The sequence below is a fragment of the Equus quagga genome, chromosome 2 (assembly GCF_021613505.1).
Source record: "Equus quagga isolate Etosha38 chromosome 2, UCLA_HA_Equagga_1.0, whole genome shotgun sequence".
Classification (NCBI taxonomy): domain Eukaryota; kingdom Metazoa; phylum Chordata; class Mammalia; order Perissodactyla; family Equidae; genus Equus; species Equus quagga.
Window position 1 is genome coordinate 78,289,934 of NC_060268.1, and position 18,684 is coordinate 78,308,617.

General features: G+C 36.1%; 1 protein-coding gene and 1 non-coding gene across 3 annotated transcripts in view; both read right to left on the reverse strand.

The window, feature by feature from the left end:
• ENTREP2 (endosomal transmembrane epsin interactor 2) overlaps positions 1–18,684 on the reverse strand; it is a 431,496-nt gene that overhangs the window by 108,682 nt on the left and 304,130 nt on the right. For both annotated transcript variants that reach the window (XM_046655165.1, XM_046655164.1), the window contains exon 3: positions 11,592–11,702. In XM_046655165.1, coding sequence (XP_046511121.1) covers positions 11,592–11,702 — 111 coding nt within the window. The remainder of the gene's footprint in view (positions 1–11,591; positions 11,703–18,684) is intronic.
• LOC124236553 (U6 spliceosomal RNA) lies at positions 6,306–6,412 on the reverse strand. The gene has a single exon (XR_006887785.1). It is a non-coding gene; the product is annotated as a U6 spliceosomal RNA (small nuclear RNA).

The following is an 18,684-nucleotide window of genomic DNA, read 5'->3' on the forward strand; positions in this document are numbered from 1 at the left end:
AGTAAATATATCTGATAAGGGGTTAATACGCAAAATATTTAAAGAACTCATACAACTCAATAGCAAAAATAATGATAATAATCTAATTAAAAAATGGGCAAAGGGTCTAAACAGACATTTCTCCAAAGAAGATATATGAAAGGCCAACAGGTATATGAAGAGATGCTCAACATCACTAGTCATTAGGGAAACGCAAACTAAAACCATAATGAGATATCACCTCATACCTGTTAGAACGGTCATCATCAAAAAGACAAGAGATAACAAATGCTGGCAAGGATGTGGATAAAAGAGAACCCTTGTACACTGCTGGTGGGATTGTAAATTGGTAGAGCCACTATGGACAACAGTATGGATGACCCCAAAAAAATTAAAAATAGAACTACCATCTGACCCAGCAATTCCACTTCTGGGTACACATCCAAAGGAAAAAAAAGCCGTTAACTTGAAAAGATATCTGCACTTCCATGTTCATAACAGCATTATTTACAACAGCCAAGACATGGAAACAGCCTAAGTGTCCATTGATGGATGAACAGATAAAGAAGTTGTGGAATACATACACACACACACACACACACACACTGGAATATTATTCAGCCATAAAAAATGAAGAAATCTTAACCTTGCAACGACACGGATGGACCTTGAAGGCATTATGCTAAGTGAAATAAATCAGACAAAGAAAAATACTGGATGATCTCACTTTTATATGGAATCCAAAAAAACCCCAAATTCACACAAAAAGAGATCAGACTTATGGTTGCCAGAGGTGAATGGTGGGGGGAGGGGGAACTGGAAGAAGGTGGTCAAAAGGTACAAACTTCCAGTTACAAGATAAATAAGTACTAGGGATGTAACGTACCACGTGATGATTATAGCTCACACTGCTGTATCATATATATGAAAGTTGTTAAGAGAGTAAATCCTAAGAGTTCTCATCATAAGGAGAAAATTTTTCTTTTTTTCTTTCTTTTTCTTTTCATTCTATCTATATAAGATGATAGATGCTAACTAAACGTATTGTGGTAATCATTTCACAATATATGTAAATCAAACCATCATGCTGTTTGCCTTAAACTTGCACAGTAACATATGTTAATCGTTTCTCATTAAAAATGGTGAAAAAAGCCTACTGTATTACAGGGTACTGAATGCTGATTTTTAATTTTATTTCTTTTAAAGATTGGCACCTGAGCTCACATCTGTTGCCAATCTTCTTTTTTTTTCCTTCTTCTTCTTCACCGGTAAACTCCCCAGTACATAGTTGTATATTCTAGTTGTGAGTGCCTCTAGTTGTGCTATGTGGGATGCTGCCTCAGCATGGCTTGCCAGGATCCAAACCAGCAAAACTCTGGGCCACCGAAGCAGAGTGCCCGAACTCAACCATTCGGCCATGGGGCCAACCCTCTGAATGCCGATTTAAATCTGTACCAATCAATGTAAAAAGCCAAGAAAAGAATACATGTGCTGCAAATATTCATAATGATGGGAAAATATATTTATTTTCATAGCTATATGGCCGTCTACCTGGAAACTAAAAGATACGTTGGGAGAACTTTTAGAGTTAAAAAATTCGACATACAAAAATCAACAGAGTTTTGGCTTCTGGAAAGATGGAGTAGATGTACTTTTTCCTGTTCTTCTCTCTAAGTACAACTAAAAACACCAGACATAATACACAAAACACACATAAAAAGACTGAAAAGTCTAAAGAAGACAGACTGGTTAGGACCCGGGGATCTAGGGAAGGACACAGCAATGAGTTTTCTGGTTTGTCTTTTTTTTTTGGCCTTACATATCCCAGACCTGGAGATGAAGACTGAGACCCCCCCCCACTCCCAACTCCCATAGCACTGAGGGAGACCGCATGGGGAGCCTGGGCTTCCACCCCCACCCAGGAGTAAGGAGCTGCCCCTCTGCCTCCCAGGTTAGGTGGTGCCAAAGGAGGCCTGGTGGAGAGTCAGGACTTTGAGCACTCCACAGCTGGAATGAGACCACTTCCTCATCCCATGTCAGTACAAGCCACTTGGGGAGCAGTAGTGAGGCATTCCCACCCTTCCTAGTCAGGGAGGGATCAGTGGAGGCCTACTGGGAAGCTGGAACTCCCACCCTCACCTAGGAGAAAATATTCAGGATCTAGAGGTAGGCAAAGAATTCTTAGACTTGACACCAAAAGCATGATCTGTAAAAAAAAAAAATTGATAAATTAGACTTCATCAAAATTGAAAACTTTTGCCCTGTGAAAGATCCCATTAAGAGGATGAAAAGACAAACTACAGACTGGAATAAATATTTGCAAACCACTGTTTGACAAAGGACTAGTACCTAGAATATAAAGAACTGTCAAAACTCCACAAGAAGGAAAGAAAGAAGGAAGAGAGGGAGCGGGGGAGGGAGGGAGAAAGGAAGGAAATGGGCAAAAGAGATAAACAGGCATTTCACCAAAGAGGATATGCAGGTGGCAGTGCAGCACATGAAAAGATATCCAACGTCATTAGCCATCAGGAAAACGCAAAGCAAAACCACCACAGAACATCACATCATACTACGAGAATGGCTAAAATAAAAAAAAGTGACAAAACCAAATGCTGCCAAGGATGCAGAGAAACTGGATCTCTTGCACACTGCTAACGGGAACATAAAATGGTCTTGACACTCTGGAAAACAGTTTGGCAGTATCTTCAAAAACTAAACATGCACCTACCATACAACTCAGGATTTCAATTCCTGGGTATACATCTCAACGAAATGAAAATTTATGTTCACACAAAAACCTGTACATGAATGTTCATAGCAGCTTTATTCATAATAGTCAGAAAGTAAAATTAGCCCAGCTGTCCTTCTGCAGGTTAAATATTAACTGTGGCACATCTGTACAATGGAACACTGCTCCATAGAATAAATAAGAAGAAGCTATCAGTATGTGCAACAACCTGGATGAATCGCCAGAGAATTATGCTGAGTGAAAAGAGCTAATTCCAAAAGGTTACATATTGCATGATTCCACTTATATAAGGTTTTGGAAATAAAAAAGATAATAGAAATGGAGTGTTCTAGCAGACTACCGATTGCCAGGAGTTAAGGTGGGGGAAAGGGAAGTGAATGTGGTGATAAAGAAGCAAGATGAGGGATCTTCACAGTGGTAGAGATGTTCTGTATCTTCACTATATCAATGTCAATATCCCAGTATGGTATTGTACTATAGTTTTGAAATATGTTACTACTGGGGGAAACTGGATAAAAGCTACATAAATCTCTTTGTATTATTTCTTGCAACTGTGTGTATATCTATAATTATCTCAAAATGAAAAGGTTTAATTAAAAAATAAATATCTTTCCTATATTATAGCAATAACCAATTATAAACTCTAAAAAAAAAAACCACTGAAATTAGCATCAACTACTTCAAACAAACTAGGAATAAAGTTAATACAAAATATTTCAGCACTATATGAAGAAAGCTGGAGCACTTCCCTCAATGCCATAAAAGGCCTGAAAATGGAAGAGACATAACTTGGTCCTAAATAAAAGACTTAATATTATAAAAATCTCAATTCTTTCCTAACTTACCAATACAATAAATTCTGCTTCTATGAAAAAAAGCTCAACCTCACTGATGAGCAAGGGTGATCAAATTAAAATAATGAGATTTAATTTTTCATCCTCAGATTGGCAAACATTTTCAATATTGGTAACATCTCATGTTGGCAAGGGAGTGGGACATGCTCATTCGCATGGATGGCAGGTAGACATGTACATGAACACAACCCTTTCTGGAAGGCAACATACACCAAAATTTTTAATGCATTTACCCTTTCGCCATCAGTTCAACTTTTAGGAAGTGTCCTACATAAACACACAGAAACTTGTCCACAGCATTATTTATAAGAAAATTGGCTCCAGCACTATTTGTGACATGAGAAGTTAGAGACAACTTAGCACAGTGCCACTGGGAACCTGTGAGATAATGTGCAGAACTTACATCCACAGAATATAATGCAGGAGTTAAAAGGTGGACTAGATCTCAAGCTACTTCTCTACTTTGCATATAGAAATTTCCATGAGTACATGCCAACACGGGAGGTTAAAGAAGACTTTATATACTTCTGTATTTTTGGAATTTTACAATGGATACCTTTCTTTGGTACTTTAAATTGTCAGATAAATAAAACAGACAAATTTCTGGCAAAACTTAATAAGAAAGGAAGAGAAGTATAAAATATAAAACAGTATGCATACAAATAAAAGGAATAAGAACATAATGTTGCCATAGATATTTTTAAGAAAATTCAGTACGTTACTTCATATTAATAAATGTGGAAAGAACAATACAATGAAAAAGAGTTAATAATATAGACATTGTCAGAAGTAGTTCAAAAGCTGAGAAAGAAAGAAAAAAGCTGGAAGAATAGAAAATTATATCAAATAACTCTTATAAAATAGTGCTAGACCCAGAGAATTATAGGTTTGAGTGCCAATATCCAGAACAGAAAATTCTTTAGATTGCATTTTCTCAATTAATTTTTATGAAATCACTATCATAGTGAAACAAAATATGAAAGGGTAGGAGAAAATGAAAACTACAAATTAACTGCATTTATGAATACAGATGAAAAATCATAAATAAGATATCAGAAAATAGAATCCAGTAATATTTTACAAGACTATGGAGATTTCATTCCAGTTATGTTCCATGTAGAACATAATCCTGAGACTCTATTAATGTAATCTATCGTACCAATGGATCAAAATAAAAATATATATAATCTTAACAGATGTCAAAAAAACCCTTTGGTAGAATTTAACCTCCATTTTATTTTTTAAAAGACTCTTAGTAAAATATGAATAGACCTGTATCACCTTAACATTACAAGAATACTCATCTGAAACTGTCTCTCAGCATCATAGCTGACAGTAAATCATTAAGGGCTTCTAATTAATATTCAGGAACAAAAAGTGGATGATGAAACACCATTAATATCCAATATTATTTTGGTAGTTTGAGACAAAATAGCTAGACAGGACAACAAAACAAGATGTACAACTACTGGAAAGAAGGAGACAAAAGTTTAATGATTTCCTCTGACTATGGGATCAAACTATGGGATCAAAGCTTCAACTGTACATTTGGTGGCACGTACAGTTAAATATAAATAATTGTAAAATTACTGAAAGTCTTATACACCACTAGTAGCCTCTTATAATATAAAATAAGAATTTAAAAAATGCACCCACCAGAGCAACAAGATATTTAAAACAGCTAGCATTAAACTTTAAAAGAAATATAGATGGTCCACATGTGAATTTGTAAACGCTATAAAAATGTAATAATACTTATAGCAAAATATATCCCAGATCTATGAAATATATAAATACTAAAAGATGAAATGCTAAAATACTGGGGGGGGGGGATGGGAAAATTATTTATAATCTTGGACTGGGAAAAGGTTTTCTAGGCAAAACATATAAGCCAAAGATCATAAGGGCAAAAATATATAAATGAATAAAATCAATTTGAGTACATAAAATTTCCACCCAGGAAGAATACCATTAAAAACACCAAAAGATAAATAACAGGGGCCGGCCCTGTGGCCGAGTGGTTAAGTTCGTGCATTCCGCTTCAGCGGCCCGGGGTTTCGCCAGTTCAGATCCCAGGCCCGGACATGGCACTGCTCATCAAGCCATGCTGAGGTGGTGTCCCACATAGCACAACCAGAGGCACTGACAACTAGAATACACAACTATGTACTGGGGGGCTTTGGGGACAAGAAGGAAAAAAAAAAGTTGGCTCAGGTGCCAATCTTTAAAAAAAAAAGATGAAAAACTATGAAAAAATATATATCTGCAACACATACGATGATGGCCAGTTTCCTTAACACAGAAAGTGCATTTATAAATCAATTGTGAAAAATAACGACCTAACAGAAACATAGGCCACAAAAATGAACTGGCAGTTAGCAAATAGAGAAATAAAGACTTACAAACAAATGTAAAAGATGCTCAACTTTTACTTTTTTTTTTTCTGCTTTTTCTCCCCGAATCCCCCCAGTACATAGTTGTATATTTTAGTTGTGGGTCCTTCTAGTTGTAGCATGTGGGACACCACCTCAACATGGCCTGACGAGCAGTGCCATGTCCGTGCCCAGGATCCGAACCAGCGAAACCCCAGGCCCCCTAAGCACAGAGAGCGAACTTAACCACTCGGCCACGGGGCCGGCCCCTCAAATTTATTTATTTATTTATTTATTTATTTATTTATTTTTGATTTCCTTTTGTTGTTATTTTTTTTATTAATGTTATGAAAAAATATGGAACGCTTCACGAATTTGCGTGTCATCCTTGCACAGGGGCCATGCTAATCTTCTCTGTATCGTTCCAATTTTAGTATATGTGCTGCCGAAGTGAGCACCTCAAATTTATTTTTAATTACGGAAATGCAAGTTACATAAGATCTTACATTTTTGTCAGATTGGCAAAGATAAAACAATTCTGATAACACACACAAGTGTGTGTGGGTTGAGGCAATGAGGCACAGCCATGCACCATTGGCAAAAGTTTGGTGCCCCATCTTTGGAACGCAATTTAGGAATAACATTGTAAATTTAAAGTGTACTCTTATGCTTTGACTGAAAGGACACTCAGTGATTTCTTCTCCAGATCTATCTGTACATTCCTCTCTGTTCACCACTATACCCTGTGCACCTAGGCCAGTTCCCACAGCAGCAGCGACAGCCACTCGGTATTTGTTGAGTAATAGATGTGCACAGAGGGTAATCTCCTCTGCCATGTTTGTTTTAGAAAAACATCCCTAACCTGTCCTTCATTAAGTGGTGGTTAAATAAACTATCATCCATCCATCCATCCAGTGGAATTCTCTGCTGCTCTCTATTAACAGCCTGGAAGATCTCCAAGTGCTGATGAGCAGATGTTACCCAGCTACATGGTTGGCTGACATAAGCGATGTGAATGATGGTATATAGAATAGACTCCACACATGCGTAAAAATGATAATACACCAAAATATGCATAGAAAATGTCTGGCTACCAAAAGCCTTCTGGAAGGGAGTGCTAGGAGTCTAGAACAGAAAAGAGATTTATTTTATATATAGGCTGAGAAAATGAGTTAATTTTTAATTATGCAGAGGAAAAAAGACACAACCACACACAAAGATATGGAGATGTACTAAATATCCTAAAGAAAAACAACAACTGCCCTGAAGGATTTATAAAAACAGTTGGATAAGCCAAAGCACACACAATGTTCATGAATGGGAAAACATGGTATTGTTAACACGTCAATTCTCCGCCAAGGTAATCTATAATTTTAATGTCATGTCAATTCAACTCTCAAATCTATTCCTTTTGAGTCTTGACAAAAAATTTTAAACTTGTCTGGGAAACTAAACTTTTAAGGATAGGCAAGAACATTTCTAAGAAGTAGATTAAAGTCTGGGATGGGGGGTGGGGCTAGGGATTGCCCTACCGGCTATAAAAATATATTATAAAGTTAAGGTAATCAAAGTGGTATTGTTCTGGGATATGAATAAACAGACACAGGAGTGGGACAGAATGAAAAGCCCAGAACTAGACACACAGACCTAAGTATCCATGTGCATGTGTACACACACAGGACAATGCTGGGAGAGCAGATATCAGCTGTTTTCTGACCACTTAGCATATATTTTCTGCCTTCCCCTCCCCTCGACCCTTCCTCATAGCACCTAACTTTGTTTTGGGGAATTACCACTTGAATCTCATTGGAGTCAGTCTGAGGGAAGAGGTAAGCAGATTTTTGTCTTGTCCTGGCCAATCAAATGCTCCCTCTCTTGGCTCTGACTCTAGAGCGAATGGACAGAGATTAAGAACCACTGGAACTGTTCACTCCTGCAGAACTATAACCTGGTGAGTTCAGAGTTCCCACGGCAGCCCCTGACTCTTGGTCAGGCTTCTGCAGCCACAGAAGCTTCCTCAGAACCAGCCAGTTTCTAAGCCTAATCTCTAGCCTCCTTGGTTATTCCATAGGTCCTACCATCCTTCCAATAAATGGCTTTGGCTTTGCCAGTTTTTGTAGTTTGCCACCAAAGGAATCTTAATGATTAGGTGGCATTTCAAATCATCAGGAAAATATTAGGTTACTCAGAAAATAGTTTTAGGAAAGCTAGGTACCCATTTTGGGGGGAAAAGTTAAATTCATTAAATCCCAGAATATTAAAGAGTTAACTATAAAAAAAAATAAAAGCACATCATAACCAAAGGAAATTATTGGAGTAATGTGATCTCAGGAAGGAGAAGTTCTTTTTACTGGTTCCAAGGTAAGAACACAAAGGAAAACACTCGTAGATTTGAATACACAAAAATTAAAAACATTTCTATGTCAAAAAATAAAATTAAAAGGCAAACAACAAGGGACAGCCCAGTGGCATAGTGGTTAATTTTGTGCACTCTGCTTCAGCAGCCCAGGGTTCACAGGTTCAGATCCTGGGCGCGGACCTAGAACCACTCATCAAGCCACACTGTGGCGGTGCCCCACATAAAAGAGAGGAAGATGTTAGCTCAGTGACAATCTTCCTCAAGCAAAAAGAGGAGGATTGGCAACAGACGTTAGCTCAGGGCCAATCTTCCTTACACACATACACACACACACACACACACACACACAAAAAAAAAAAGCAAATAACAATCCAAGAAATATATTTGACCAATATAAGCTGCAGGACTCAAAACCATAATATATAAAAAGCTCTTACAAGTCAATTAGATAAATAGTTAAGTCTAAAAATAGGTAAAGGCTCCAGTCAATTCACAGAAGAAGAAATATAAATATGTGTGTATATATATATGTATATATACATACATATATATACACACATATACACAACACACATATATAAATTAAATATATGTACATGCACATATACATGTACAAACATGTATATGTAATTATAATATATATTATTTATATAATTGCACATATAAAGAGCTCCTACAAGTCAAAAAGATACATAGTTTAATCTAAAAATAGCTAAAGGTCACAGTCAACTCACAGAAGACGAAATATAAATAGTGCATATGCATAAAACTGCATATATATGTATAAGTGCATATATATATATAAACTTACCTACATGCAATTATAAACGAATAAAAGTTCAGTATTACTAATATTCAAAGAAATTAAAATTAAAACAATATAAGATGTCATTTTATACCTTTCAAATTAGCATGAGTTAATGAAAGTAAAATTTGCAGTGCTGGCAAGGGTGTAGGAAGAGCATTCTCATATACTGGGTATTATAAATTGGTAAACTTTTCTAGAAGGCAGTATGTCAATATGTATCAATGCTTTAAAGATATGGATTCATTTTGATCAAGCAAGTTCACTTTTATGAGCTATAAAAAGACTTTGTATAAGGATGATGGCAACCTTCACAAGTGCAAAAAGCAGAGATTTGGTTAAAAATAAACAATGTTATATTCCTATATACAGGGCAGCCACAACAAAGTTATAGAAAAAAAATTTTAAATCTGAAATAATGTTCACGATCAATAAAAAACCAAGTCACAAAGCAGCATGAAGAGTATAGCACACTTAAATATATATTAAATATATATACACACATACGCTCACACATGTGTATACCCATACACACATATTATGCACAGAAAAGACTGGAGGGACATGATAAACTGGCTGGTAAGATTATGAGTGTGTTTTGTTCTTTGAATTTTCCATGGTAAATGTATAATTTTTATAACAGGAAAGGAGTATACTTTTTATGTGTTTTATACATTTTATCTCATTTAATAACTTATGAAAAGCTCAGGGCAGGTGATATCTACCCTTAACAGGAAAGACAAATAATGCTGAGACAGGGAAGACTTGTCCTAAGTCATACAAGTAGTAGGTTATGAAGCCATGACTTTGATTCTGATTTGCTGACCCCAAATCCACTTCTCTCTCTACTATACACACGGCACCTCAACAAGCGAGCACACTGGTCTCACTCTGAAATTACCAGGCGTGTATGAGCCAGGGCAGAGATGCTTAGGATCAAGTTCCAAAGTCAGATAAATATTGATGATTCCATGGGACCATCTAACCAAGATTTATGTGAAAGTGTACATGGGTCGATGATGTTCTTTTAATTTATTTAGGGGGGCATTAAAGCCGGTAAGGAAGAGAGGAAACCAAATCTACCTTTCCTATCCTTTCATCCAGCATGTTACAGAGGGAAACAGGGTCTGAGATTAAGACCTGGAGGGGTCATCCTTTCAAGACTGGCACTAAGCAAGGGCTTTTTTGTGATCTGGACCTCCAGACTGTCACTTCTCATCACCCCAGTCACTCTGTCTCCCACACATAGGACCTCACATTGGAAAACAGAGGTCAGAGAAAAAATGGCTAATCCCTTGTAGGTTTGCCAGATTTTACCATATTCATAGCACCTCATATTTAGGAATAAAGAGGCTGACCAAGTTATAAACACAAGTTGGCAAGTCACCCTTTCTAATGGAGATGGGGCTTCAGCTGTGTCAGTTCTCAGTAGTCATGGGAAATACTGCACCATACTGAGGATAATCTGTGTACATCATATTGGGATGAAATCTGATCAATGTGGTCCAGTCCATACAGAACAGAAAATACCAAGATTAAGCTCTCACAGTTAGTTTTTGGAACTTAGTAGGTGATTCTGCATTGAAACTGCCAACTCAAACTAGTCCAGCTGGCCTTGGTAAATAAGGACTGGAGGGAGCACCAGGTTTCCCAACAGCTGTCTCCTTGAACCCAACTATCATGGCTATGAGAAACGTAGGCATTGTCCTGCTACAGAAAAGCTTCAGGTAATTCAGCATAGCCCCTTATCCCTCAGAAATGACAGCCACAGGCCAAGCAAGTGCACAGGCAACTATGGAGGAGCATGGCTCTAAAGGGTAGTCCTGTGTGGTCTTCAAGATAAAGAAACAAATGTCAATGCCTCACATCCAGCAGTCATGGTCATATCAGGAGTCAAACTGTACCCGTACTGAATGTGACCAGACACACCTCGATTTCTGCCCCAGCCAGAATCATGGATTACCACAGCAGGAGCTAAATTCTGATTCGGAATGATGGTTCTATCCAACAAATCATTTATTGATCCCCCACAATGTACACAGCACAATTTTCCTAGATCTAAAAGATAATCCTCTTTTTTAATTGAAAAATGAGAACTAAATTGTTTCAATGCACTCATTATCAAGCTTATATGTATCTCGGCACTTAAAATCTACTTAGAAAATTGATTTTTAAAAATTCAGTGGAGAGAAAAATCAATGCAACAAATGCTAAAATATAATCATTACTAAAGACATTTATTCTAAAACAGCACTACAACGTGATCCTTAGAAATATACTATTAGTAACTGACTTATGAGGAGAACAAGTTTTGATTTGGGAGAATTTTTAGAAATGAATCAACTTAAATTCCTTAAATAACTATATAACATCAGAATAAATCCAAGGATATAATAAAATTATTTTATTAATTACTTTCATGCAAAGTCAAAGCCTATGACCTTTATCAAAAGGTTTGCATTTCATTACTCACCAACTGACAGCCTTCTAGAGAGCTGACTAGCTGAGCATTCTGACAGGAGAGAATTGAACCAGCCAAATTCAGCATCACACACACCGCAGAGAGCAGCATGAAAAAGGTTATCTGGAAACAAACCAAACCAAAATTGATTATTCACTTGGAAAGCCTCGACGGAAAAATGATTTGGCTTTAAAAAAGCTTTCAGTTGATCAAATAATTACATGAGCAACATTTATACGTTTTAACGGGAAGTATTATTTCTCAAACTTTCAAATTCGTATTAGCTTAAATCAAATAGAAAAGGTAAAATCTCTGAAAAGCCATAGCCAATGACCATGATTTTATTTGAAATATATTGCAAAATATTTTAGAAGCTAAATTTCAAAATACTACACCTTATATAGTCTCAAAATGGTTTTATATAGTTTCAAAAATAATAATTTATAAAGTATTAAGGAAAATCAAGTGAAAGAATTTTATTAGAAGGCCTTAAAGTTTATTTATTTTAAATTTTTTATGGAAAATTTCATATTTACATAAAACCAGAGAAAACAGTATAATGCAGCCCCACATTCCCATTACCCAGCCTCAAAAATTAATCAATTCACAGTCAGCTCTGTTTCATTTACCCCTCTCTCCTCCAGATTATTTTTGCAGCAAATATCAGACATCATATGGTTTCATCCTTAAAAATTTCAGCGTGTACTTCTAAAATAATAAGACTGTTTTCAAAAACAGAACCAAAATACTGCCATCACCTCTATAATAATTAATAATTCACTACTATCACATATTCAGAGGTCACGTTTGCTTGTCTCAAGGTTTTCATGCTCTGTTTGAATCAGGTTACACAGGATACAAAGGAGGTCCATAGAGTGCAGCTGGTTGTTCTGAATCTTGGATATTTTTTAATTTACGGGCTTTCCCCTCCATTGTTTGTTTTTCTTCTTTGAAATCTGGTGAAGAAACCAGTTCATTTGTCCTATAGCGTTTCCTACAGCCTAAACTTTGCTGATTGACTCCTCCAATCATTTAATGGTTCTTCATCCTCTGTATTTCGTGTAATTTGGTAGTTAGATCCAGAGGTTTGGTCAAATTCAAACTAATAGAAGGCAAATAATGTCTCTTTTTCAGTGATGTTACCAGCCACGTTTGATGATTGCTTGGACCCGTTAATTTATCAGGGTTTCCAAAATAGTGCTAGTCTAAAACTCCATCATTTCTTCTTTTTTCATCCCACTTGTTACTGATACATAGAAGGACGCTCTCCCTCATCAACTGTTTGGTTACCCTATGGTACAGTTCATATAGGAAAAGCAGGATATATGTCAGATTCTTTCTTTTAATCTTTCAGATTTCAAAATGATTAGTTGATATGGTGCTAGATTTACAAAATAAACTCAGGCCTATATGGTTAGTTAATACTCCTGCTGCACCTATGTAAACAATCAGGGTAAATCCAATGAAATAAAACTTTCCTGTGATCAAGAATAATCACTAAGATTAATATGATCAAGATGGGGGAAGACTGTCATGAAAACTTGTTGAGGACTTTGAAATGGGCAAAAAAAAAAAAAAATTACTGAATGTCCTGTCTAATGCACCCTTCTGAGTTATTTGAGCCTTTCATTGTCTTTTAAGCTATTCTACAACTCTAAGTTGTGGAAGACTCATAGTAATGCAAATAATTTTTGACAACAGAAATATAAGTGAATTTTGCCTGGTAGAATGCAATGATTATCATCCCATGGATACTGACCACTTTTACAACTATTTGCAAATTTATTTCAGCATTCCTGACTGCCTGTGTGTGCACATTGTTTGAATTCTCCTTTGAACTAATTGTAGTATCATATTGGTTCCTTCATTAAATAACGAGTTAAATATAATCTGTGACACGTTTATTTAAAAAAATATTATTTGGGTCCCCAGCATCCACCAAAGGTAAATAATGAGGTATTGTTTGTTTAGGGGGTGTGTGTTTGCGTGTTTGAAACATTATGAACCACAAACTTAAAAACATTTGATAACGTTTCAGTCACTGAAGTCACTAGCCAGAGAGAGTCTATTCAGTTGACACAGCTCTAGTAGACTTTGACAGCTTTCCTGCTTTCTGGTATGACAAACTATTCCAGGATCATCTTATATATTTCCTGCCCCAGACCTGTAATCAGCCATTTCTCCAGTAAGCCCAAGCTCCTTTCAGTGAGAATGGTATGTATGTATTTATTTCGAAATAGATTTGACGTACAACATTGTGTAAGTTTAAGGTGTACAACATGCTGATTTGATAAATTTATATATTGCAATATGATTGCCATTGTAGCATTAGCTAACATCTCTATCGCATCACATAATTATTTCTTTTTGTGATGGGAATAGTTAAGATCTATAATCACTATACTGTGCATTACATCTCCAGGACTTATTTATCTACTAGTTCCAAGTTTGTACCCTTAAACAACATCTCTCCTATTCCCCCAGCCCCTGGTCACCACCATTCTACTCTGTTTTTACAAGTTTGGCATTTTTAGATTCCATGTATAAGTGATATCATACTGTGTTTGTCTTTCTCTGACTTATTCACTCAGCATACTGTTTTCAAGATTTATCCATGTCGTAGTATGTATCAGAACTTCCTTCCACTTACGGCTGAATAATATTCCTTTCTATGTAAACACCATTTTTTTTAATCCGTTCATACATCAATGGACAATTGGGTTGCTTCCACGTTTTGGCTATTGTGAATAATGTTGCTATCAACATGGGTATACAAATATCTGTCTGAGTCACTACAGTCAATTCTTTTGGGTATACACCCAGAAGTGGAATTGCTGGATCATATGGTAATTCCATGTTTAATTTTTCAAGGAAACACCATACTATTTTCCAGAGCGGCTGCACCACTTTACATTCCAATGCATGATGCACAGGATTCCAATTTCTCCACATCCTCATCGACACTTGTTATTTTCTGTTTTTGTGATAACAGCCATCCTAATAGGTGCAAAATGGCATCTCATTGTGGTTTTGGTTTGCATTTTCCTAATGATTAGTGATAATGAGCTTTTTTTATGTGCTTATTGGCCATTTGTATTATCTTCTTTGGAGAAATGTCTATTCAGGTCTTTTGCCCAATTTTGGGTTGTTTTGTTTTGTTGTCATAGAGTTGTAGGAATTCTTTATATATTCTGAATATTAATCCTATATATTCTAGATAATAATCCTTTATCAGATAAATGATTTGCAAATATTTTCTCCCATTTTGTGGGTTACCTTTTTACTCTGTTGATTGTGTCCTTTGATGCACAAAAGTTTTTAATTAGGATGAGGTCCAATTTATCTGTTTTTTCTTTTGTTACTTGTGCTTTCCATATCATATCCAAGAAATTAAAATCCCAACGATGATTGTCAACATTGTCCTGATTTCAAAACTTACTACACAGTAATGGTAATTACTGCACATTAGATTGCCAAGTCTAATGTCATGAAGATTTTCCCCTACATTTTCTTCCAGGAGGTTTACAGTTTTAGTGCTTACATTTAGGTTTTTGATCCATTTTGAGGTAATTTTTCTATAAGGTGTAAGATAAGGGTGCAATTTTATTCTTTTGCATGATATCCAGTTTTCCCAACACCATTTGTTGAAAAAACTGTCTTTTTCCCATTGAATGGTCTTGGCACCTTTGTTGAAAATCATTTGACCATATATGTGATGGTTTAGTTCTTGGCTCTCTAGTCTATTGTTCTGTATGTCCATCTTTATGCTAGTACCACACTATTTTACAGATTACCATTACTGTATAGTAAGTTTTGAAATCAGGACATATGAGTCCTCCAACTTCCTTATTTTTTGAGGATATTTTGGCTAACGGGGTCCCTTAAAATTTCATATGAATATTAGCATGGGTTTTTCTATTTCTTCAAAAAAAACATCGTTGGGATTTTGATAGGGATTGCATTGAATCTGCACATCACTTTGGTAGTACTGACATCTTAACAATATTAAGTTTTCCAATCCACGAACATGGGATGTCTTTCCATTTATTTATGTCTTCTTTAATTTCTTTCAGCAATATTTTATCATTTTCAGTGTACCAATCTTTCATCTCCTTGGTTAAGGTATTTATTTTTATGTTGTTATAAATGGAGTTGTTTTCTTAACTTCCTTTTCAGATTGTTCATTATTAGTGTATAGAAATGCAACTGATTTTTGCATGCTTATTTTGTATTCTGCAACTTTGCTAAATTTGTTTATTAATTCTAACAGTCTCGTCATGGAATCTTTAGACATCTGCACATAAGATCATGTCATCCATAATGGAGATCATTCTCCTTCCTTCTTCCTTTCCAATTTGGATGCCTTTTATTTCATTTTCTTGCCTAATTTCTCTGGCTAGAATTTCCAGTACTATGTTCAATAGCAGTAGTGAATGTGGGCATTCCTGTCTTGTTACTGATCTTAGAGGGAAAGCTTTCGGTCTTTCACCACTGAGTGTGATCTTAGCTGTGGGTTTTTCATATATGACCTTGTTACATTGAGGTTTTCTTCTATTCCTAGTTTGTTGAGTATTTTTATCATGAAAGGGTGTTGAATGTTTTTAAATGCTTTTTTTGCATCAACTAAGATGATTATTTTCTTCATTCTGTTAATATGGCATTTTACATTGATTTTCATATGTTGAATTATCCTAGCATTTCAGGAATAAATACTAGTTGGTCACGGTGACAAAATATTTTAAACTTTCTTTCTTTCCATAAACAAAGTCATGACATTTGTTTTAAAACTATATACCTTGACTTCATTCTGGGGTTCTGCCTTTTCCAGTACCCTATAGGTAGTGGCTCACAAAAGGTGGGGACCTAATGGTTATTTTAAGGCTCAAATAGTCACACATTTTGCAAGTGCAGGCCAAGGTTTCTCTGACAGGTCAAATCTTTAAAAACAATTTGATTCCATTTGGTGCCATGTGCCAACAGCCACACCTATACTTCTTTTCCAGCCATACATCTTAGATTTCTATATATATTTATTCCTTCATGTTCCTCTCTGTCTTTCTCTCTCTACGTGATTGTGTACCTTTGGTTTATCATGCTTGCAGTAGACAGGCCACACTTATTTTTTTTCATTTTTTGACTCTTTCCATTTTTAATCGTGCACATAATGCTTGTTTGTTTTCTGGGGGTGAGGGTTAATTTATTTCTTTTTATTCAGTTGATATTGGCTTATAACATTGTGTAATTTCAGGTGTACATCATTATATTTCAGTTTCTGTATAGACTGCATCACATTCAGCATCAATAGGCTAGTTTTTACCCATCACCATACATATATGCCCCTTTATCCCTTTTGCCCTCCCTCCATCCCCTTCTCCTCTAGTAACCACTAATCTATTCTCCTCATCTATGTGTTTATCTTCCACAAATGAGTGAAATCATATGGTATTTGTCTTTCTCTGTCTGACTTATTTCGCTTAGCATAATGCCCTCAAGGTCCATCCATGTTGTCACAAATGGCACGATTTTGACAATCTTGAGAAAAAAGAACAAAGTTGGAGGTATCACGCTCCCTGAATTCAAATTATAAAACTATAGTAATCAAAACAGCATTGTGGGGCTGGCCTGGTGGTGCAGCGGTTAAGTTCACATGTTCCACTTCAGTGGCCCAGGGTTCACTGGTTCGGATCCCGGGTGCAGACATGACACCACTTGGCAAGCCATGCTGTGGCAGGCATCCCAGATATAAAGTAGAGGAAGATGGGCACAGATGTTAGCTCAGGGCCAGTCTTCCTCAGCAAAAGAGAAGGAGTGGCAGCAATTAGCTCAGGGCTAATCTTCCTCAAAGAACAAACAAACAAACAAATGAACAAACAAACCAGCATTGTACTGGCAGAAAAACAGACACACAGAACCTATGAATTATTATAAGTGTTTCAAGCCCTATCAAAATTAGATCTTTAATCTGAATAGATCAATCACAAGTAAAGAGGTTAGAACAGTAATCAAAAACCTCCCAAAAAGTAAAAGTCTAGGACCAGATGGCTTCTCTCGAGAATTCTACCAAACATGCAAAGAAGATTTAACACCTATCCTTCTCAAACTGTTCCAAAAAATTGAAGAAGATGGAACACTTCCTAACACATTCTAGAAAGCCAGCATCACCCTGATCCCAAAGCCAGACAAGGACAACATAAAGAAGGAAAATTACAGGCCAACATCACGATGCAAAAATCCTCAATAAAATATTGGCAAACTGAATACAGAAATAAATTAAAAGGATGATTCACCATGATCAAGTGGGATTTATACCAGGGACACAGGGATGGTTCAACATCCACAAATCAATCAATGTGATACACCATATTAACAAAATGAGGAATAAAAACCACATGATCATCTCCATAGATGCAGAGAAAGCATCTGACAAGATCCAACATCCATTTATGATAAAATCTCTCAATAAAATGGGTAGGGAAAGAAAGTACCTCAACATAACAAAGGTCATATATGACAAACCCACAGCCAACATCATACTCAATGGGTAAAAACTGAAAGCCATCCCTCTGAGAACAGGAACAAGACGAGGGTGCCCACTCTCGTCATTCTTATTCAACATAGTCCTGGAGGTTTTGGACAGAGCAATGAAAAGGAAAAAAAAAAAGGTATTCAAATTGGCAAGGAAGAATTGAAACTCTCACTCTTTGCAGACAACATGATTTTATATATAGACAACCCTAAAGAATCCATTGGAAAACTATTAGAAATAATCAACAACTACAGCAAAGTTGCAGGGTACAAAATCAACTTACAAAAATCAGTTGTGTTTCTATACTCTAACAATGAATTAACAGAAAGAGAACTCAAGAATACAATCCCTTTTACAATCACAACAAAAAGAATAAAATATCTAGGAATAAATTTAACCAAGGAGGTGAAAGACCTATACAATGAAAATTGTAAGACACTACTGAAAGAAATCGATGATGACATAAAGACATGGGAAGAAACTCTATGCACATGGATTGGAAGAATAAACATAGTTAAAATGTCCATACTACCTAAAGCAATCTACAGATTCAATACGATCCCAATCAGAATCCCAATG